Genomic DNA, 22,504 nt, shown 5'->3' on the forward strand with positions numbered 1-22,504 from the left:
CTGCCTGTAAAGTAAGAGCGCAGGCAGACGTGAGTTTGATTTCCAGTTCAGGAAGATCCCCTGTAGGAGGACATGGCAGTCCACTTCAGTATTCTTCCCTGCAGAATCCTGTGGACAGAGAATCTGGTGGCCTATAGTCCATGAGTTGCACAGAGTCAGACATGACTAAAGCGACTTAGCATGCAAGCTCGCATATGCTGGGTGCATGAGGAAACTGGGATACATCCGTAAAACAGGCTAGTTCTCATCAGCAAACAGCTCAGACTCCTGGTATACAAACAGCGTCATCTCAGTGGACGGAGCCTGGCCCTGTGTGATTCCGCTGATGTGGTATCACATCAGCTCAGAAAAAAGCTGGTGGTTGCATGGAAGTGGCACTCAGGGGAGAGGTGGTGGCAGGACTCAGAACTGTGATCCAGAAAGGGCCGAGGTCACTGCCTGGGAATGATGACAGGCTGAAAAAGTCACCTTTGCTGTCAAGCACCCGCCAGTTCCCAAGTGGCGCCCAGCTGGTCCTTGGCCGCCTAGAGCTGCGCTGGTGGCCAGGCAGAGCTCAGCAGGCTCGTTGGGTGGGTGATCCTGGCTCCAAGTGGCCTTGCCAGAGGCCTTGGAGAGCGGGGTGCTGAGAGCTGAGATGCTTGAGACTGCACGAGGGCTGGGGGAGCCAGGCTCCGCGGTCTCAGGGCCGGCTGACACAGGCTAACCGGGGCTGTCGTTGCAGGGCCACGCCGCACCGTACAAAACGGTGTCCGCCCGTGCTGCCGTCCCCTCCACCATCCTCCGGCTCCCAGCTATGGCTTTTCAAGGAGTTTTTGAGAGATATCCTGAAACTCTGGTGAGGGTGGTGCAGGTGAGTCACTTTTCCAGGCAGTCTCTGGTGCCCTGGCGGTCTCAGGGAGGGGCCCAGGGTTGAGGCCCTGAGTATCTCATCATCGGTTTACTGAGTCCCGGGACCATGAGACAAGTCCGCAGTAGTGGAAGTGACTTCACTGGCAGGAGTGAGTGCTGGTGACATGGGGCTCAGGGTGGGTGTCAGAGGAACTAAGATGGTTTTTTCAGAACCTTGTGATACGTATTTTGCTGTAAAAATTAATAGTGATAGCTTCAATGAGGTCTTCAATTGCCTACCGTGTCCCAGAAGAACTCTTGTTATTATTAAATGTCTTGACTTGAAGTAATTTTAGAAACTCGCAGAAGACATGCAGTTTCCTTCTGCCCCGTGCCCACACCTGACATGCGGGTTGGGTTGTCTCCACCAGGGGCTCTCCGGCCCATGAGGCTGGTGGGCTCAGCCCTTGGCTTAGGGAGACCCACCCCGCCCAGCTGGCCCGTCTCTCTGCAGATCATCATGGTACGGCTGCAGAGGGTCACCTTTCTGGCTCTGCACAACTACCTGGGCCTGACCACGGAGCTCTTCAACCCCGTGAGTGTGCCAGCATCCCACCATGGGTCCTCGGGACAGCCGCTTCTGCCTCAAGGGCCTGGCCAGCAGACAGGCCGGGGTGGGGTCTCCTGGGGCCCAGTGCTGCGCCTGTCCCACCCGTTGGGTCTCAGGGGCCTCCTGGGGATGGGCTGCCTGTCTGCGGGCCCTGTGCCCACGTGGTTCCCCTCCAGGAGGGCCTGCGGTTTGGCCGAACTCCGCCTCTCTGGTCCCCCTGCTTTATGAGCGTGGCTGCCCTCCCGGCTCTTCACCCCACCTGCGCTGAGCCAACACCCACCTCGGAGCTGTGCCCTCGGCCTGCCCCTTGCCCTGGGCCCCTCCTGAGGGCACGTGGGGCAGTGTGCCCTGCCCTCGACACTGCCTCAGTCGAGGCCAGTGGATTGAGCTGGTGGCTGCGAGGTGGGAGGAGCCGCTTCACCCCCTCAGTTCTGGTGAGCAGTAAGCATGATGTGGGGCCCCGGGGGGGCGCCCAGAGCCTCGTGAGCCACACTCCAGTGGGCCCGCGGGCCTGCAGGCTGAGCGGGTGTTCACAGCCTCCACACCACGCTTGGGTACGCTCCCGGTTCTCATGTCTTCCTTTGCTGACACTTTAGGGCGTATCCTGTGTTTCCTACATTATATTTCATTTTCATGAGGTGTATTGAGGTTCTGACAGTTTTGACCACTATTTAAACATGATGGAGTTGGCAAGACAACAGCGAGCTGGGCCTCTCTTGCCTTAAACTCGCCTCTTTCTGCGTCGCCGGTGCTCTAGTTGGTCACCGCCTCCCTTCCAGTCGCCAAAGCCTGGTGTCTCCCCGCTCGTGGGACGCTGGCCCAGGAGCGCTCCTGAGGCAGCCCTGCTTCTCCCTGTCTCAGGAGAGCCAGGCCATCCCGCTCGTGTCTGTGGCCAGCGTGACTGCCGGGAAGGCCAAGAAGCCGATGTGCTGCAGTCTGGAGGAGCGGCCGGAGAGGCCACCTCGGCCCCAGGAGCCCTGCAGCCCAGGTTCTGCCCGCCCCAGGGCCGACCTCCTGCCCTCAGGTCACCAGCTGTCCCCTCCAACACACATCCTGCCCCCTACTCCTCCTAGGAGAAAACCAGCCACGGGCGGGCCCTCAGCTTTGCCCTCTGCGTACCCTGCTCGGAGCACTTGGGGAGCGTGGGTTGGGGAAGGAAACTGTTGACCAGGCTTGTCTCCTGGGAGTCCCCTCTGGGATGACGGTGACACACAGAAACACTGACTGCTCTGGGTCCTATCCGTTTATGAATGAGGAGCGGGGGCTGGGGGGGCAGGCTGGCCAGGCTCTTTGGGGGTGCTCAGAGCTGGGCGGCAGACCTGGGAGGGCAGCTGGGGCTGGCGCTCACTTGCCACTTGCCTGAGCAGACGGGCACAGGTGATGGGCCAGACAGGTGCTGGTGACAGGCAGCTGGCCTGTGGGGGCAGGTGGCAGGGTCCGCTGGGGACTGTCCCCAGGCCTCCAGATGTGCGGTCTTGTGCATTCTGGGAACAGAGGTCTTGCCTCATGCCGGCTCCTCCCAGCAGATCGTGGGGGCAGCCGCACTGCAGTCTGTGGGCCTCTGCCCAAGAGGAGCCACCCCATCCTGCTGCCTTCTGTCCACGAAGAGGTGGTGGCCGAGCTCAGCCAGGCTCAGGCTGGCATCCAGGCCTCTTCGGCTCCTGCAGGTAAGGGACTCTCTGACCCACCCAGAGGGCCAGCACACTCTGGGTCCAGGGGCCCCTGTGCCTATGTCCCAGCCTCCATGGGAAGCCGCAGTGGCTCTGCATCCCTCCCCCGGCCTCCGTGTCCAGGGCGTTTCCCCAGCCGGGCCTGCGCAGCCCTGCTGTGACCGCTGACCGCCGCCCTCCCTGCGCCCCTGAGCTGGGCTGTGCTCGCAGGCCGCTGCCTGCACCGTCGCCTTGGTACCCCAGCCACCACCCAGCTTCCCTCCCCAGGGGGTGCCCGCACCGGCCATCTCTGCTGTCTGCTCTGTCTTCTCGTCGGGTCTCGGTTGCAGAGAGGGTTCATCGTGACCTTTGGTCAGCAGTCAGCTCTCTTCCCTCTCCCGGGCACCTCCCTGACGGGGACCTCTGCTGCGACCTCAGCTGGCCGATGATACCTGCAGTGTGTGATTGCCCTCGGTGTGTCCCGGCCATGGGATGCTGTTGGTGCCCCCCCGAGGATTGCTCTGTCTTGTCTTCACCTGCGTTTCCTGGGCTGCTGGCCGGTTTAATCATCTCCTGGTGTGTTTGAGAACTGTTTGGGTTCCTTCTTTAAGAACTGTGTGTTTATATTCTTTGCCCATTTTCTACAGGGTTTCCTGAATTTGTTTTGTTGGTTTGCATAAATTTTTCATATGCTCCAGATAGAGATCTCCCATCAGTTTTAATGTCCACATACCTTCTCCTGGCCTCTGTTTTTGGGACAGAGACCCTCGGTGTCCTTATTTGAAAACCAGCTGTTGCACTGTGATTGTGTTCTGGGTCTCACTTACCTCTCCTTCTTATTGGATGTAAACACATTCTTCTGGATTCTTGTCTGGTGGCTTTTCAGTTTCACTTTCCACGTGGAAGTCTTTCTTTTCTCTTGGTTCCCTCTTGCATTATATTCAAAGTAGGAAATTCAGCCTTTTCTTACTCTGTCTAGTGATAATTTACCCAGCACCATTCACAAAACAGTCTTTCGCTTTCCTGTTGCGTTTTCTAGGGCTATCTTCATTCGGTATCAACTTTCTGATCTACATAGTTTTTTTTTTTTTTTTAATCAGCTTTCTTGAGGTAAAATTAACTTATCGTAAAATTCACCCTTTTAATTATTTATTTTGGCCATGCCACATGGCTTGCAGGATCTTAGTTCCAAACCAGGGGAACTCAAGGGGTCTGAACCTGTACCCTCTGCAGTGGAAGCGTGGAGTCCTAACGACTGGAATGCCAGGGAAGTCCCAGACTTTACCCTTTTAAAGTACACAATTCAGTGGTTTTTAGTATTTTCACAAAGTTGAACATCAGCCTCCACTACCTATTTCCAACACATTTTCGTCACCTGGTAGAGAGACCCCCAACCCATCAGCCGTCACTTCCCAACTTCTTGACTGCTTGCTGCCCACCTGCCTTTGTCTGTGGATCTGCCTGTCCTGGCTGTTTCATTACTTGGAGCTACTGTTGAGGAATCTTTGTGTTCTGTTTGTGTATTTATCAGTTTCTTCACTAATAGCGAATTATTCTTTATTGTCATAAACTGTTTATGGTTGTGTAATGTGCATACAGAATGTGCAAGCCCTCCGGGACTCTGGATGAATTTGCATAAACCGAGCTCCGCTGTGAGGCCAGCACCCAGAAGGAACCCCGGTTGGGGACCCCGCAGTTCCTGTCAGCAGTGGTGTGGTCGTCATCCCGCGCCCTTGCATTCCCCTGACCTCTGAACCCTGAGACTGGCTTTGAATCTGGCTTCTGCTCAGCCTGGTGTTCGTGGCCTCAGAGTTCCATGTGGCAGCACACCATCCTCGGTGTGAAACGTCTCACTGTGAACACACATGGCACCAGTGTGTCTGTGGGATGTGTCATCTTCTGCCGACTGATGAGGGCATTTGTGTTGTGTCTAGCTTGGGAGTTGCTGCTGGGGGTTCCTAGTGCTCGCCCGGCTTATACCCTCACCAGTGTCACAAGACTGTCTGCTCCAGTCTGCACAGTCCAGGATATGGCCCCCTGCCACATGTGGTGGTTTGTATTTAAATTCTAGCAGTTTGGGTCTCAGCCCCACTCAGGTGCTCATTGGCCTCCGGTGTCAGAGAGTCTGCTCACAGGCCACGCCGCTGGGGACCATGCAGCTCAGAGGCCCCAGTGTTCCCAGGAAGTCTTCCTCTCCCGTCTGGCCCCCCTGTGCCCTGCAGCCAGGCCTTGTGGCTGTCGCTCCATCTTCCTGATAACTTGTGAACCTGAGGGTCGTCCATCTCCTTGGGGTTTTCATTGCCTTTTGGCCTTTTTCACTTAGTTTACCTTTCATTTTCTTTTTGATTTATATGAGTTCTTTAGATATTCTCTGTATGAGCGCTCTGTTGGATGTATGTATTAAAAATATTTTCTGCTCACTTTTCACTCTTTTAATAGTGTCTTTTGATGAACAGAAATCTTTTAAGAGTCCCATTGATCAAATTTTTTCTTTTGTGGTTAATATATTTTGTATCCTGTCTAGGAAATCTGCCTTTAAGAGTTGACATTTTATCTTTCATGTGAAAGTGAAAGTTGCTCTTGTCTGACTCTTTGCGACCCCATGGAATTCTCCAGGCCAGAATACTGGAGTGGGTAGCCTTTCCCTTCTCCAGGGGATCTTCCCAACCCAGGGATCAAACCCAGGTCTCCCACATTGCAGGTGGATTCTTTACCAGCTGAGCTACAAGGAAAGCCTAAGAATACTGGAGTGGGTAGCCTATCCCTTCTCCAGCGAATATCCCCAACCCAGGAATCAAACCAGAGTCTCCTGCATTGCAGGCGGATTCTTTACCAACTGAGCTATGAGGGAAGCCCTTTATCTTTCATACTCACCTAGAATTGAATCTTTTGTCTGAAGTGGGTAGGGTTGGGATATATTTCTTCTAGTTATCCATTTGCTCCACCATATTAAAAACATGTTTAGTGATTTTTTTTTCAGATAAAATAAATAACAGATAACTAAAAATAATAGCAATCCACATATAACAAAATCTGAGTGTGAATAAACATCCATACAGGGACAGACTTAACTTTCCTCTTGTCTGTACAGGTAATGCTCTCTTAGAGGACATGATTCTGGCAAAAATCTGAGATATACTCGGTCGTCCTTGGCTTCCATAGGGGATTGGTTCAAGAACCTGCAGGACCCAAGTCCCTCATATGAAAGGGTGCAGTGCAGTCAGATGGCCCCTCAGATGGGCCCTCAGTTTCCACATCCATGGATTTAATCAACTGCAGATCAAATTCCATAAACTGGCAAGTTATACTCAACAGTTTAAGTTTTATAGATTGTATGAGTATAACAGCAGGTCAGTGTGGAAATGTATGACTTTTCACATATGCGCGTGTTCATCACAGGGAGTGTAGTTGGGTTTTCCCTGGGTCAGGAAGATTCCCTGGAGAAGGGAATGGCTGGTTCCTGTTAATAATCCATTTTTTACTTTTTCATACAAGTACAAACTGCATTCATTTGCCCCCTGAAGGGCGGTATTCAGGCAAAGTTGCTCTCAAACCACAGGCAGACCCACAGCTGCTCCTTCCCACCTTCTGAGTCCCGCCGGCCCAGTGGGAGCTGCCCGCCTTGCTCCTCCCGCTCTGCCTGGGACTGGGCTTTGCCGGCCTTTGCATGTCATGAGGTTGTGACCGCAGTCTTCTGTGAGTCCCTGAGGCTGCTGTCTCTAGTGTACCCTCGCGTCTGTGCACTCAGCCGGCCCTGCCCTGGGTGGGCACAGCACCCGCTGTATACAGGGCGCCAGCATAGTATCCTGAGTCTCCCCTCCGTGTGCAGGGGCCACCGCAGGGGCCACCTCAGACCTGAGGATGGTGTGTGACCAAGCCCGGGTCCCGCCGCACTCAGAAGAGCGCCCCGGGGGCTCTGTGGCCAGCAAGGTAGGCAGCTCCCCGCCCCGCCCCCTGCGCTGGAGCTCCCTGCAGGCCTGTCTTGGCTCAGTCCCAGGCTGGCCGGCCACCTGCACCCTTCTGATCAAGCTGCCTGTGTTCTTCTCCAGCCCAGGAAGAGTGTGGTTGTTGCAGAGACCCCATTGGCCGTCCTCCCCAACTCAGACAGTACCTTGGACGAGTCTGTCGCCAGCAAGAAGACAGATTCCATCCTCAGAGCCGCCACACAGGACCTGCTCACCCTGATGAAGCTGGATGTGCGTGACCCCGCTGCCTCCTCGGGCTGGGGTTGCGGGGCGGGCGGGGGCGGTGGGCGTCTGCCTGTCCTGGAGACCCTGTCCTCAGAAGTCCTGCCTCTTCAGGCAGCTGTTCCAGGGTAGGGGCGGCCATGGCCACCCCTCCCCCCGGGCAGGGCTCAGGACGGTGCCTGCTGGTCCTGATGCTGGTGTCCCGCAGACCCCCTCCCAGGGCAGCCTGGGCTCCTTGCCCTCTGGGTGCCCACAGGGCACTACTCAGGATGCTAACAGAGGTTTCAAAATGTGCCTTCATCACATACATGTTTTTTATTTATCTTTTCCCTTCACATAAAGAGTTGTGCATGCCTTCTAAACAGAAAAGCATGAAGCCACCTCGTCCCAGACTAGACTGTTAGTGCTCCCAGCCACGACCCCTCTTCCTCCCAGGGGACGTCTGCCCAGCGCCCGCATGTGTGCTGGGTAAGAGGGAGCATCCTGTGTGTCTTCTGAGTCTGCATCCACGCCGCTGCCTGGGCCAGAGGCTCTGTCCACACCAGTGCTGAGCTCAGCACATGTGGGTCTGTGTCGCCTCCAAGCTGGTGGATGAGGGCTCCATGCCAGCAGTCGGAATTTGGGGGCTTTTCCATTTTAGATAAAAGTGGGGGTGTGGGCTTGGCTTTTAGCGATAATTCAATCTCCGTGGTTGCTAGTGGGACTGAGTCTCTCACATCTTACTGTCTTTGCCTCTGGTGGGGGAGGCATGTGGAGCCTTCTGCCCATTTCTCTGTCTTTTAGGTTTCTGGGGTTTCTTCCCAGTTTCTGAACGAGAGTCCTATGCTGCGTAGGTCTTGCACATAGTCATCTCCTCTGGGATTTGCCTTTTTTGACTTCTGAGTGGTCTTTTTGGTGGACAGAAGTTTGTAATTATAATGCAGTAAGCATCACGTTTTTCTTTTTTTTTTTTTTTTTTACGTTTTTCTTTTATGGTTAGTGCTTTTTGTGCCTAAGAAACATTTCCTTGCTTTGGGTTCATAAATATTTTTATATATTGTTGTCTAAAAGCTTTACTGCTGCACCTTTCTTAGGTTTTAAAGCAGATGCGGTTAATTTTTGTGTGAGATGCAGGGAAGGACTGGATCGATGTATTTTTGCTCACGACTACCTGGCTGCCTTAGAATCCTGCTCTGTCTCCGATGTCTCTGTCAGTATCTGGCCTGACTCCTCTGCTGTTTCTCTCTTACTTCCAGCGCCGCGCAGGGCAGCATAGCTCTGTAGCCAGACTGCCCTCCCTGAGCCCCAGAAAACAGGGGCAGATGGGGCCTCCCACACCCCTCAGGTCATGGGGCCTCCTTTCCTGGCCGCCCCGGGGAGGAACTGGGGGGTTTTCATGAAGGTTCTGTCATCTGCACTCATGCACAGCACAGCCTCCTGACTGGGTCAGCTTTCAGGTCAGCGTTGGGGTACACAGGCACCTCTGCCTGCCTGGTGCAGATGCTGCTACGTGCCAGTTCTCGGGCGTGGGGAGCCGCCTTGCGTGCAGAGGGAGACCGAGGCTGGTGCGCGGGCTCCTTCCTGCTTTGGGACTCAGCCTCCTGAGGGACAACTCACGTCCCCTGGGCTGGGTCCCTGGTTGCAAGTCAGCGGCAGCACGCTGCCTCCAGCCCGAGTGTCTGCGGAGGAGGGCGTGCTCGTCTTCCCTGTTTTGAGGAGAACTGTCTCCTTATTGCTGTCAGGATAGGCTCTCTCGGATCGAGCAGTGTCACTTTGGCAAAACTGAGCATGGGTTTCTTTTTATTCATCTGGCACGACACTCTGGGCTGCTTCAGTCTGTCTCTCTCAATCATTGTTGACAAATTGTCGGCATTCTCTCTCCAAGTATTGCCTCTGTCCATTTCCTCTCTTCTCCCTCAGAGACTCGAGTGAACGTATGTTCTCATTTATCCATTGTGAATCTTACCCTTTCTTCTGCATTTTCGTTACGAAAGTCTTTGAAAGAAATAGAAATGTTGATGTTTTTATTTAAGTTCACTAATTCTTTTAACAGAAGCAGGTGTGCTGTTAGACCTGGTTCTCCCCTGTTAGCATGCTGGCAGGCCTGCTTCTTGGGTCTGCTGTCAGGAGCCTGGCTGTCACGCGCTTTCCCCACATGCATGCGTGCTACTTGGAGTCCCTCCCTTGGAGTCACTTTGTTTCCTTTCTTCCCTCTGGCCCCGGCTTGTGGTGTCTCACCTTTGACTAGGCCTGGTTTTCCTTGGTAACTGTGTGCTATATTTGGTGTTTTTTTGTAGAAATTATATGAGACCAAAGGTGACATTATTTCCTTCAGAAAGGAGTTCTTTTTGCTTTTGTCAGAAGTCTGGGCCAACCAGATGTCCCGAAGCTGGACTTCAGAATTCCTCAGTTACGCTTAAAATTTTATTTATTATATCTAATCCATCAATAAAATTTTCAGATTATTTTAGTTGATATTTTTTGAGTCTCATTTTAATAATTTTAAACAAACTTATTTTAATTTTCATATTCAATAATTGGTACATCCAGAATTTATTTTTTATGTTCTTATTCATTATATAAAGCTTTAGGCATGTAAAAAGGTAGTGGAAATAACCTTACGCACCCCCATGTACCTGTCACCCAACCAATAATCCTCTGCTCACAGTGGTCTTTTTATGACTTTGCTCCTAGCCCCTCCTCCAGTTATCTTCTGCCTGGAAAACTTCAGACACTGTATCATTCCACATCATCCCTCTCTAAAGGTTAAGGGCCCTGTTTCAAAACAGAGCCACAATATCATTGTCACAATTCAAGTGTTGAAAAGGTCTCAAAACATAATACACTCAACCGGTGTTCATGTTTCCTCAGCTGTCATCAAGTAATGTTTTTTTTCCACTATTAAAATTTTTTTAAAGTAGATTTTATTTTTTAGAGAAGAGCAGTTTTAGGTTTACAACAAAATGAGGAAGGTGCAGAAGTTTCCCGTGTCCCTGCTACCCCTCGGAGAGCACGCACCACTTCCTCTGTAATCACCGCCGGGACACCTGTTACAGTTAGGGAGCCGGCCTGGACACGTCATCGCCCAGAGCCCACAGCTTCCTGTGGGGCTCACGCTGGGGTCGGGCCTTCTGTGGGCTTGGACACTGTGCCGACACGTGCCCACTGCTGTAGCTTCATACGGAGCAGCTTCACTGCCCTAACGTCCCCCATGTTTTCCTGCTCATCCTCCTCCCCGGCCTCCAGCAACTCCTGACCCTTTACTGATGCCATAGTTTGGCCTTTTTCCAGAGTGTCATAGAGTTGGAGTCACACTGTGTACAGTGTGTGGAGTACGTCACCTTTTCAGATGAGTGTCTCTTACTTAGTAGTTTGCATTCAGGTTTCTTCCATGTCTTTTCATACCTTGATGGTTCATGTCTCTTTTTGTGCTTAATAATATTCCATTGTCTGGAGGGGCCAGAGGTTATTTATCCATTCATCAACTGGAGAACATCTTGCTTCCTTCTAACTTTAGGCAATCATGAATAAAGCTGTGATATGTGCCTGTGTAGACCTAAGTTTGAAACTCATTTGGGTAAATACTAAGGGGATGTGGTGGCAGGATCATATGGTAAGAGTGTATTAAATATTTAGTTTTGTAAGAAATGGCCACACCATCTTCCAAGCTGGCTGTACCATTTTTACGTTCCTGCCAGCAATGAATGAGTGTCCCCGCTGGTCCACATCCTCACCAGCTTTTGGTGTTGTCAGTGTTGCAGATCTTGGCCGATTCTAATAACTGTGTAGTAATAGCTCACTGTTTGAATTTGCATCTCTCTGATGACACATGATGGGGAGAATCTTTCCATGTGCTCATTTGCCATTTGTGATTCTTCTTTGGTGAGAGGTCTGTTAAGGTCTTTGGCCCCTTTTTAAAACATATTGTTTTCTTATTGTTGAGTTTTAAGTATTCTTTATATTTTTAGATAAAAGTCCTTTATCAGATGTGTCTTTTGCAAATGTTTTCTCCCAGTCTGTGGTTTTCTTTTCATTCTCTTGACAGTGTCTTTCACCAAGCAGAAGTTTTTAATTTTAATGAAGTCCAGCTTATGAATTCTTTCTTTCATGGATCATGCCTTTGGTGTCATATATGTGTTGCCCATCACACAATCCCAGGTCATTTAGATTTTCTCCTAAGGTCATCTTTCTAGGATTTTTATAGCTTCACATTTTGTATTTAGGTCTATGAGCCATTTTTGAGTTATTTTTTTTAAAAGAGTAAAAAGTCTGTGTCTGGATTAATTTTTTGCATGTGGATGTCCAATTGTTCCAGTACCATTGGTTAACAAGGCTTTCTTTTCTCCACTTAACTATTGCCTTTGTTCCTGTATCGAAGATCACTTGACTGCACTTATTGGGGTCTATTTTGGGGTTCTGTGTTTTGTTCCATTGACCTCTTTGTCAGTATTTCTCCAATACCCCACAGTCTTGATAACTCTAGCTCGATAGTAAGTCTTGTAGTTGGATAGTGTTAGTCCTCCAACTTTGTTCTCCTTCAATATTGTGTTAACTATTCTGGGTCTTTTGCCTCTCCATTTAAACCTTACAATCAGTTTGTCAATATCCACGGTATAACTTTTCCAGTGAGTTGGCTCTTTGCATCAAGTGGTCTAGGTATTGGAACTTCAGCTTCAGCATCAGTCCTTCCAATGAATATTCACAGTTGATTTCCTTTAGGATTGACTGGTTTGATCTCCTTGCTGTCCGTGGGCAGGAGGAGAAGAGGGTGACAGAGGATGAGATGGTTGGATGGCATCACCAACTGAATGGACATGAGTTTGAGCAAACTCTGGGAGACAGTGAAGAACTGGGAAGCCTGGCGTGGTGCAGTCCATGGGGTCCCAGAGTCGGACATGACTTCGCAACTGAACAACAACAACAGAATAACTTGCAGTGATTTTGACTGAGATGGCATTGATCTGTAGATCAAGTTGGAAGAACTGATATCATGACAATATTGAGTCTTCTTTTCTGTAAACATAAAATATTTTTCCAATAATTTAGTTATTCTTTGACTTCTTTCATTGAAGTTTTATAGTTTTCTTTCATAGAGATCTTATACATATTTTGTTAGATTTATACTTAACTATTTCATTTTGAGGTGTGCTAATACAAATGTTATTGTGTTTTTATTCTCAAATTCCACTTATCCATTGCTAGTATATAGGGAAACAATTGACTTTTGTGTGTTAACTTTGCATCCTGTAACCTTGCTAAAATTGCTTATTAGTTATAAGAATTTTTTGTTGTTGATTCTTTTTAAAATTTTTTCCTGTAGACAATCACGTCATCCATGAGGAAAAGCAGTTTTATGTCTTCCTCACCAGTCCTTATGCCTTTTATTTCCTTTTCTTGTGTTAGAAGAAATGTTGTATAATGTTCATAAGGAGTGATGAGAGAGGACGTCCTTGCCTTATACCTGATTTTAGTGGGAAGGCTTTGATTTTCTCACCAATGAGTATGATGTTAGCTGTAGTTTTTTTGGTAGATGTTCTTTATCCAGCTGAGGAAATTCTCCTTCGTTATAGTTTACTGAGAGTCCTTATCATGCATGAGTATTGTGTGTGTGCTTGCTCAATCGCTTCAGTCGTGTCTGACTCTGTGCAACCCAGTGGACTATAACCCACCAGGCTCCTCTGTCCATGGGATTCTCCAGGCAAGAATACTGGGGTGGGTTGCCATGCTCTCCTCCAGGGGATCTTCCCAACCCAGAGGTTGAACCTGAGTCTCTTATGTTTCCTGTGTTGGCAGGGGCGTTCTTTACCACTAGTGCCACCATTTTGTCAAATGCTTTTTCTGCATTTATTGATAGGATCATATGATTTTTCTTCTTTAGCCTGTTGATGGGTTAATTGATTTTTGGACGTTGGACCAGCCTTGTGTACCTGGGATAAATCCTCCTTGGTTGTTGTGTATAATTCTTTCTATATGTTGTTAGATTCAATGTGCTAAATGCTTTGCTGAGAATTTTTAAATCTATGTTCATGAGAGATACTGATCTGTGGTTTTCTTTTCTTGTAATGTCTTTGGTTTTTGTGTGAGAAAAATGTTGGCCTCATAGAATAAGTTAAGTAGTATTCCTTCTGCTTCTGTTTTCTGAAAGAGTTTGCAGAGAATTGGTATGATTTCTTCCTTGACTATTTGGTAGAAGCTACCAGTGAATCCTTCTAGGCCTAGTGCTTTCTGGTTTTGAAAGTTATTAATTATTGGCTTAATTTCCTAATAAATATAGGCCTGTTCAGGTTGTCTCTCTCTTCTTGTGTCAATTTTAGCAGATTGTGCCTTTCAAAGAATTGGCTGATTTAATCTAGGAGGTCAACTTTGTGGGCATAGAGTTGCTACAGTATTCCTTTACTATCCTTTTAATTTCCATGGCATCTGTAGTGATGGCACCTCTATTGGTTAGCTGAGATAGAGGTTTGTCAATTTTCTTTGGTTGCACCACTTGGCACGTGGGATCTTAATTCTCCAGCCAGGGATCAAACCCGCACTGCCTACATTGCAAGTGCGGAGTCTTAGTCACTAGAAGTTTGAGGCTTCAAACTCCCAGGGAAGTCTCAGGCTTATCAATTTTATTGATCTTTTCAAAGAACTAGCTTTCAGTTTTGTTGATTTTTCTCTATTGATGTCCTGTTTGCAGTTTCATTGATTGCTGCTCTCATTTTTATTATTTCTTTTTTCCTACCTACTTTAGATTTAATTTGCTTTTCTTTCCCTAGTTTCCTAAGGTGGAAGCTTAGATTATTGATGTTAGCTCTTTCTTCTTTTCTGGTTTGTGGTCAGTGCTGTAAATTTCCCTCTAAGTATTACTTTTGCTATATTTCATTTTCGTTTAGTTCAATATATTTTAAATTTCTCTTGAGAGTTATTCTGTGACCCATGTGTTATTTAGAGGTGTGCTGTTTAATCTCCAAGTAATTGGGGATTTTCCAGCTATCTTTCTGTAATTGATTGCTACCTTAATTCTGTTGTAGCCTAGGAGCAGATATTGTATGATTTCTGTTCTTTTAAATTTGTGAAGAGGTGGTTTGTGGCCCAGATTGTAGTTTATGTTGGTGAATGTTCCTTGTGAGCTTGAGAAGACTGTATAGTCTGCTGTTTTCACATGAGTTAGTCTGATGATTGATGATGATGTTAAGTTCAACTATATTCTTACAGATTTTCTGTCTGCTGGATCTGTCTGTTTCTGATAGAAGGGTTTTGAAGTCTCCAGTTACATAGTGGATTCATCTGTTTTTCCTTACAGTTCTGTCAGTTTTTGTCTCATGTGCTTTGATGGTCTGCTGTTAAGCATTTATGCAGTATGTATTGGATTCTTACACAAGGGAGGTAGTGACAGACTTTGTTTTCTTGGGCTCCATAATCACTGCAGATGGTGACTGCTGCCATGAAATCAAAAGATGCTTGCTCCTTGGAAGAAAAGCTATGACAAACCTAGACAGCATATTAAAAAGCAGAGGCATTACTTTGTCAACGAAGGTCTGTGTAGTCAAAGCTATGGTTTTTCCAGTGGTCATATATGGATGTGAGAGGTGGACCATAAAGAAGACTGAGTGCTGAAGGACTGACACTTTTGAACTGTGGTGTTGGAGAAGACTTGAGAGTCCTTTGGACTGCAAGGAGATCAAACCAGTCAATCCTAAAGGAAATCAGTCTTGAATATTCATTGGAAGGACTGATGCTGAAGCTGAAACTCCAATACTTGGGCAACCTGATGTGAAGAGCTGACTCATTAGAAAAGACTCTGATGCTGGGAAAGATTGAAGGCAGGAGGAGAAGAGGACAACAGAGGATGAGATGGTTGGATGGCATCACCGACTCAATGGACATGGATTTGAGTAAAATCTGGGAGAGAGTGAAGGACAAGGAGGCCTGGCGTGCTGCAGTCCATGGGGTCAGAAAGAGCCGGACACGACTGAGCGACTGAACAACAACAACAACGTTGGATTATTACGTCTTCTTGGAGAATTGACTCCTTTATCATTATATTGATATAATGCCCTTCTTTATCCCCCATAATATTCCTTTTCTGAAGTGTGAATGCTCTGTCTGAAGTTAATATAGCTCCTCCTACTTTCTTTTGATTAGTGTTAGCATGATGGATCTTTCCCTGCCCATCTGCTTTTTTTGTTCTGAATTTATTTGTGTATTTGGCTGTGTCAGGTCTTAGTTGTGGCAAGGTCATCGATCTTCATTGTGGCACTTGGTGTCTTTGGTTGGGGCGTGTGAACTATTAGTTGCGGCATGTGGGATCTAGTTCCCTTACCAGGGTATGGAACTGAGCCCCCTGCATTGAGAGCAGAGTCTTAGCCACTGGTCCACCAGATAAGTGTCCCCTATCCATTTCAGTTCAGTTCAGTCACTCAGTCATGTCCGACTCTTTGTGACCCCATGGACTGCAGCACGATAGGCCTCCCTGTCCACCACCAACACCTGGAGTTCACTCAAACTCATGTCCATTGAGTCGGTGATGCCATCCAACCATCTCATCATCTATCATCTCCTTCTCCTCCTGCCTTCAATCTTTCCCAGAATCAGGGCCTTTTCCAATCAGTCAGCTCTTTGCATCAGGTCGCCAAAGTATTGGAGTTTCAGCTTCAACATCAGTCCTTCCAATGAACACTCAGGACTGATTTCCATTAGGATGGACTGGTTGGATCTCCTTGCAGTCCAGGGGACTCTCAAGAGTCTTCTCCAACACCACAGTTCAAAGGCATCAGTTCTTTGGTGCTCAGCTTTCTTTATAGTCCAACTCTCACATCCATACATAACTACTGGAAAAACCATAGCTTTGACTAGATGGACCTTTGTTGACAAAGTAATGCCTCTGCTCTTTAATATGCTGTCTAGGTTGGTCATAGCTTTTCTTCCAAGGAGCAAGCGTCTTTTAGTTTCATGGCTGCAGTCACCATCTGCAGTGATTTTGGAGCCCAAGAAAATAAAGTCTGCAAACTGTTTCCACTGTTTCCCCATCTATTTGCCGTGAAGTGATGGGACCAGGTGCCATGATCTTAGGTTTCTGAATGTTGAGTTTTAAGCCAACTTTTTCACTCTCCTCTTTCACTTTCATCAAGAGGCTCTTTAGTTCTTCTTTACTTTCTGCTATAAGGGTGGTGTCATCTGCATATCTGAGGTTATTGATATTGCTAATGGCAGTCTTGATTCCAGCTTGTGCTTCATCCAGCCCAGTGTTTCTTGTGATGTACTCTGTATACAAGTTAAACAAGCAGGGTGACAACATACAGCCTTGACGTACTCCTTTACCTATTTGGAACCCGTCTGTTGTTCCATGTCCAGTTCTAACTGTTGCTTCCTAACCTGCATACAGATTTCTCAAGAGGCAGGTCAAGTGGTCTGGTATCCCCATCTCTTTAAGAATGTTCCACAGTTTGTTGTGATCTACACAAAGGCTTTGGCTTTGTGTCAAAAGATGTTTTTCTGGAACTCTCTTGCATTTTCAATGATCCAGCGGATGTTGGCAATTTGATCTCTGGTTCCTCTGCCTTTTCTAAAACCAGCTTGAACATCTGGAAGTTCACAGTTCACATATTGTTGAAGCCTGGCTTGGAGAATTTTGAGCATTACCTTACTAGCATGTGAGATGAGTGCAGTTGTGCGGTAGTTTGAGCTTTCTTTGGCATTGCCTTTCTTTGGGATTGGAATGAAAACTGACCTTCTCCAGTCCTGTGGCCACTGCTGAGTTTTCCAAATTTCCTGGCATATTGAGTGTAGCACTTTTACAGCATCATCTTTTAGGATTTGAAATATTTAGTTTTTCTTAAAGTTTTTTTTTTTTTTTTTTGGATGTGGACCATTTTTTAAAGTCTTTATTAAATTTGTTACAATATTTCTTGTTTTATGTTTTGCTTTTTTGACTGTGAGGCTTGTGGGATCTTAGCTAAGAACATGCAGTAGAGTTGCATATAAGAACATGTAAGGGCCATGGGGCAACTATTAAAGGTACAACATACATAATGGGAATGCCAGAAGGAAAAGTGACTTTCACGTTCTTTGTGTCCACAGTATTCAACCAACCGCAGATCATGTAGTAGTATATGTATTTATTGAGAAAAATCCACATGTAAGTGGACCTATGCTTTCAAAGCCATGTTGTTCAAGGGTCAACTCTATAATGAACTAGTAAAGATAAGTGTTTTCCTGAGTTATGTGAGCCATTCTGGCAAATTACAGTTGTGGGAACTCCTGATTTGTTGCCAGGTTGGACGGAAGTGTGGGCAGCCTGAGGACCCTCTACTTGCGGTTGGTGTCTGAAGAGGGGGCAGTCTTGTGGGACTGAGCCCTTGACCTGTGGGTCTGGTGACAAATCCAGGTAGTGTCAGAGTTGAGTCTGGGACACTTGGTGTCCGAGGAGTTGGAGGAGGATTTGGTGTCAGAGGTATGCAGCGTGCAGCGAGAAAGAGTGTTTCCCTTTTAAACACTGTACTGCTCTGGGGGTAGTGTGAGTGCCTATAATAACAAAATAACCCCAGACTCTCCCTCCCATCGCTGTGCGTATCACTGATGGCATTCACTTCACGTTTGTATAAGCCACATAATCTAAAGCATTGTTGCTAATGTTATTTTAAACAAACTTCCCTGTGAGATTAAGAACAATTCAAGTTTTTATTTTACCCTTACTTTTCCTCTCCCAGTGTTCTTCCTTCTGTATTATGTAGATCAGAGTTTCTGACCTACATCATTTAACTTCTCTCTAAGGAGCTTCTTCCAACATTTCTAGGTCTACAGGTGACACATTCCCTCAATTTTTGTTTCTCTGAGAACATTGTTTTTCCTTCACTTTGAAGAATAGTTTTCACAGGGCATAGACTTCTATGTTGATGGGTTTTTCTCTCAACACTCTACTGCTCTCTTCCTACCTGCATGGTTTCGGAGAAGTCTGAAGTAAGTCTTATCTTTGTTTCTCTGCAAATCAAGTGCTACCTCTGACTTCCTCCAGGGTTGTTTTTATCTTTGGTTTTCTGTAGTTTGAATATGAGATGCCTAGTGTCATTTTTTGACGTTTATCCTGGTTGGTGTTCTCTGAGCTTCCTGGATCTGTGGTTTGGCCTGACACTAATTTCATTCATTATTGCTTCAGATATTTCTTCTGTTCCTTTCTTTTCCTTCTGGTATTCCCATTATGCACGTTGTACCTTTTATAGTTGCTCCCTGGCCCTTGCATGTTCTGTTCTGTGTTTATCAGTCGTTTTCCTGTTTCCTTTTCTGTTGGGAGCTTTCTGTTGATGTTATTATCTTCGAGCTCAGATTCTTCCCAGCTGTATCAAGGCTGATAATAAGCTCATCAGAAGCATCCTTTGGAAAAAAAAAAAAGAAGCATCCTTCGTTTCTATTACAGTGTTTTTTGCCTCTAGCATTTCCTTTTGTTCTTCCTTACAGTTTTCATCTCTCTGCTGACAGTGCCCATCTGTCTTTAAGTGCTGTCTCCTTTTCCATTAGAGCCTTAGCATATTAACCATAGTTATTTTAAATTCCAGTCGGATAATTCCAACATCCTTGCCATGTCTGATCCTGGTGCTTGTTCTTTCTCTTCACATTATTTTTTTTTCGCCTTTTAGTATGCCATGTAATTTTTTCTTGGTAGAAGACATGATGTCCCAGACCTTTGGTGATGAGGCGGTGAGGTATATGGGCCTAGATGAGGTCTCAGTCTTTAGTGTGTCTGCGCTTCTGGGTTGTGACCTTCCCTTGTGTGTCTCAGCTTTACCCCTGATCTCTCAGGGAGACAGGATGGTGGGGGTAGGCTGGGGTTGGTGTTCCTCTCCCCCACACCAGCAGTTAGGCTCAGATGAACTCCGGCAGGTGAGGCTCTGGTTAACCAGTTTCCCCTGAGGGCAGGCCTTGTTGAGCAGTTCACAGTGGTTCCTTTCCCCTCCCCTACTGGAGGCCCGAGGCGATTTTGCTCTCCTGTTTTCTGGGGAACCTGGTTGAGCACCTGGAGGAGAATCTCACAAGGCTGAGGGCCTGTGGCCTGTCCTTGGAGTTTTCATGTCTCAGGCTTGCTCCTTGAGCCTCCACACTTGGGGCCGTGGAGGTTTCCCTCTGTGGGCTTCGTTCCTGCACCCCCACCTCTCCACAGGGAGAGGTGAGCACTTCTCTTGTGGGTCTGAGAGCTGTTGACGTTTCAGGGTTTTCAGCCTCCCTTGTTAGGACGAGTGGAACCTTCCCAGCTCCCTCCTTGCTGGACCAGAAACAGCACGTCGTCTCCGGCCTCCTGTTCTGTGGAGTCAGGGTCTGAATGAGTCCACATGTTGCTGGTGGCACTTGGTTTCTTCAGTCTCTCTTGAAAAACAAAAAACAACCAACTTTTATTATGAGAACGTGCAAGACAGGTGGCAGAGGAGAGGAAGGTGGGGACCCGACGTCCTGCAGAGCCGATGAGCTCACGCACGCCTGTCTGCCCCTACTAGGCCTCCCTGGGCAGCCACGCCCAGCATCCCGTTTAGCTAAGGCTTCAGTATTCCTCCCTAAAAGACACAGGCTGCTTTTAAACACAACGCAGTGTCCTGTCCCCGCCCCCAAATGCAGCGACAGTTCTTCAATCTTTTCCTGTCTAGGTTGCTCCTGAAGGTGCCGAGTGGTGGGGGCTGGTGGGCTCTCAGGCCTCTTCCCTAAAGCCCCTGTCGTCCTTTATCCAGGGACTGCATCGTCCCTGTCCCTGTGCCTGACAGCTGGGCTGCCCCCCGCCCCCTGTGGTGTGGGAACCAGGGCGCAGGTCTCGCTCTTGGTCAGGAGGCGCGTGGCATCCATCTTTTTCTGTGGGTGTCGGCTGGCAGCCCCAATGCCCAGGCTTAGACTCCTGCCACCTTGGCTTTGCATGGCTGGGACTAGTGATTTAGGTTCCTGTCCTCTTCCCAGGGGGCGCTGGTGGTAAAGAACCCACCTGCCAATGCAAGAGACGTAAGAGATGCAGGTTCAGTCCCTGGGTGGGGAAGATCCCCTGGAGGAGGGCATGGCAACCCACTCCAGTATTCTTGCCTGGAGAATTCCACAGACAGAGGAGCCTGGCGGGCTATGGTCCATAGGGTTGCAAAGAGTCGGACACAACTGAAGCGACTTAGCACTCACGCACATCTCTTCAGAGGTGACTAGTGAATTTTCTTGTTGTTTCTGTTCTACTGTCACTGTGAACTGTAAACACAGCTGGTATTTCCACACCCTTGGCACTCACTTTCCAGGTTTCTCTCCTCACAAGACCCTGGGTGTGCTCCTGGGTATGCCGTGAGGAGTATGCTGTGAAGAGCTCCCAGTGTAGCTAGTAGGGAAAAGGGCACCCGACCAGGACGCTTGCCAGTCAGGCCTGCACCATGCAGTCAGCAAGTCACCTTTCTCGCAACAGTGATGTCCTCTCTCCATTACGTGACATCACAGTACTGCTGGTGTGCATTTCTGTTTTCTGCTGTGTCACACTGAAGTGTGTCTGTCCTGTGCCAATGTTACCAGCTTGTCGCCAGTGGCATCCTCCAGGCCTGTCTCCACGCGTGGTCCTCCAAGGGCTGGCGATACCCTGTGACTGTGTGTCTCTGCCTGGGGGGCCATGTGCAGCCTCCACATAAGCTTGTCTCTCTCTGCTCCCTGTCCTGACCCTGTGTTTCCGTTCCTAGGACCCTTCTCTGTTAGATGGCCGGGTGACGCTTGTCCACGTCGCAGGCGGCACGGTGGTGTTGAGGCAGGGAGACCAGGTGAGGGAAGGCAGAGTCTGCGAGAGTGGTCCACCCAGGACCCAGACCACCCAGACCACCCAGGACTGGCACTGCGCGGAGCTCAGAGGAGGCAGCCTCAGTGTGGCCCTCTAGACCCAGTGGACACACGACGTGCGGTCCGCTGTCGCTGAGCGTGGATGGGCTCTTGCCCTCCGGCCTGTGCAGCCATCTCCAGACCTGCTGACGGTCAGTGAGCCCGCCCTCTTCCTGCGCGGCCTTGTCCAGCCCAGCATGGGCGTGTTACCTGCACATGCATGTTGCTGTGACCAGTCTCACTCAGGAAGTCAGGTACAGGAGGAAGCACTGTGTTTGCTCAGTCCTCAAACTTAATATAGATGAAAAATAATTTTATTTCTCATAAATGAATGTGGGACTTCCCAGGTGATGCTAGTAGTAAAGAATCTGCGTGTCAGTGCAGCAGATGCAAGAGATCTGGGTTCAGTCCCTGGGTTGGGAAGAGCCGCTGGAGCAGGAAGTGGCAACCATTCCAGTATTCTTGCCTGGAAAATCCTATGGACAGAGGAGCTTGGCGGGCTATAGTCCATGGGCTGCAAAGTGTCAGACACGAATGAGCGAGCACAGATGCATGCAGTTTCTGATCCCTGGAGCCCTGCTCTGCTGGGTGGCAGAGACCATCTCTCCGGCCTCCTGTGGTGAGGGCCACCTTCCCCAGCCCTGTACCAGCTGGGAGCAGGAGTCCTTAGTCTGCTGGTTGAGCAGCAGTGTTGAGAAGGGCCTTCCTTGCTGAGCGAGCAGGCCGAGCTGGGTCCCCTTCCTGTGTGGGCTTTCCCTGGAGCACGGCCACCCAGGCCAGCGCTGAGGAGCCAGACCACCTAGCAGCCCTGCGGGGCTGGGCCGGGGGCGAGGAGAGTCAGAATGGTGGGGACCCTCCCGGTCCTCTTCCCCTCCCCTCTGTCCTTTCTCTTGTTTTCTGGGGACAAGACAGGGGAAAGGCCTGTCCTTTTCCTGAGGGAGGCGGGCTGCTAGCTGGCTTCTGGCCCCCGGCCATCGGGCCCTGTGGGAAAGCCTGTCCTGGGCCTTCCACAGCACCTAGCACCCCCTACCCCCAAGAAGCTGCGCTGGAGCTGGGGCTGCCTCCGCCTGCCCCCAGCCCCTGGAGCCCTGTGGGGCCTGGCACAGGCTGCTTTCATTTTTTCCATTTCTGACACGCTGACCCTTTTCTGCTCTGATCAGGGAGAGGGGCCCTGAAGGGTGGGGTGAGCAGATGAGGAAGGGTCCTGACAGGGGTTGCATCAGACTGGCTTCACAGGCACCTCGGCAAACGCTGGGCCCTGAGAGTGTGTGCTGCGTGCCCGGGTGGGGTGGGGCGGGGGCTGTGCTGCAGGCTTTCGGGGCGAGCTCCTGTCTCCGCTCGGCGCAGTGCTGAGCTGCTGGCAGGCTTGTGTGGAGCAACTCGATGTGTAGGTGCCTCCGGGGCTGGGTGGTGATGAGTGACAGGACATTCCCAGTGAGTCTGGGCCTGGGGCC

The 22,504-nt window shown here is 49.1% G+C and overlaps 1 protein-coding gene across 13 annotated transcripts in view; it reads left to right on the forward strand.

Annotated features, from left to right (window-relative positions):
- PNPLA7 (patatin like phospholipase domain containing 7) overlaps positions 1 to 22,504 on the forward strand; it is a 76,595-nt gene that overhangs the window by 24,132 nt on the left and 29,959 nt on the right. For all 13 annotated transcript variants that reach the window (XM_061154073.1, XM_061154068.1, XM_061154074.1 and 10 more), the window contains 7 exons: positions 722 to 850; positions 1,343 to 1,423; positions 2,300 to 2,462; positions 2,965 to 3,105; positions 6,917 to 7,017; positions 7,137 to 7,283; positions 20,918 to 20,995. In XM_061154073.1, coding sequence (XP_061010056.1) covers positions 722 to 850; positions 1,343 to 1,423; positions 2,300 to 2,462; positions 2,965 to 3,105; positions 6,917 to 7,017; positions 7,137 to 7,283; positions 20,918 to 20,995 — 840 coding nt within the window. The remainder of the gene's footprint in view (positions 1 to 721; positions 851 to 1,342; positions 1,424 to 2,299; positions 2,463 to 2,964; positions 3,106 to 6,916; positions 7,018 to 7,136; positions 7,284 to 20,917; positions 20,996 to 22,504) is intronic.

This window comes from Dama dama, chromosome 11, assembly GCF_033118175.1.
Source record: "Dama dama isolate Ldn47 chromosome 11, ASM3311817v1, whole genome shotgun sequence".
Taxonomy (NCBI): Eukaryota; Metazoa; Chordata; class Mammalia; order Artiodactyla; family Cervidae; genus Dama; species Dama dama.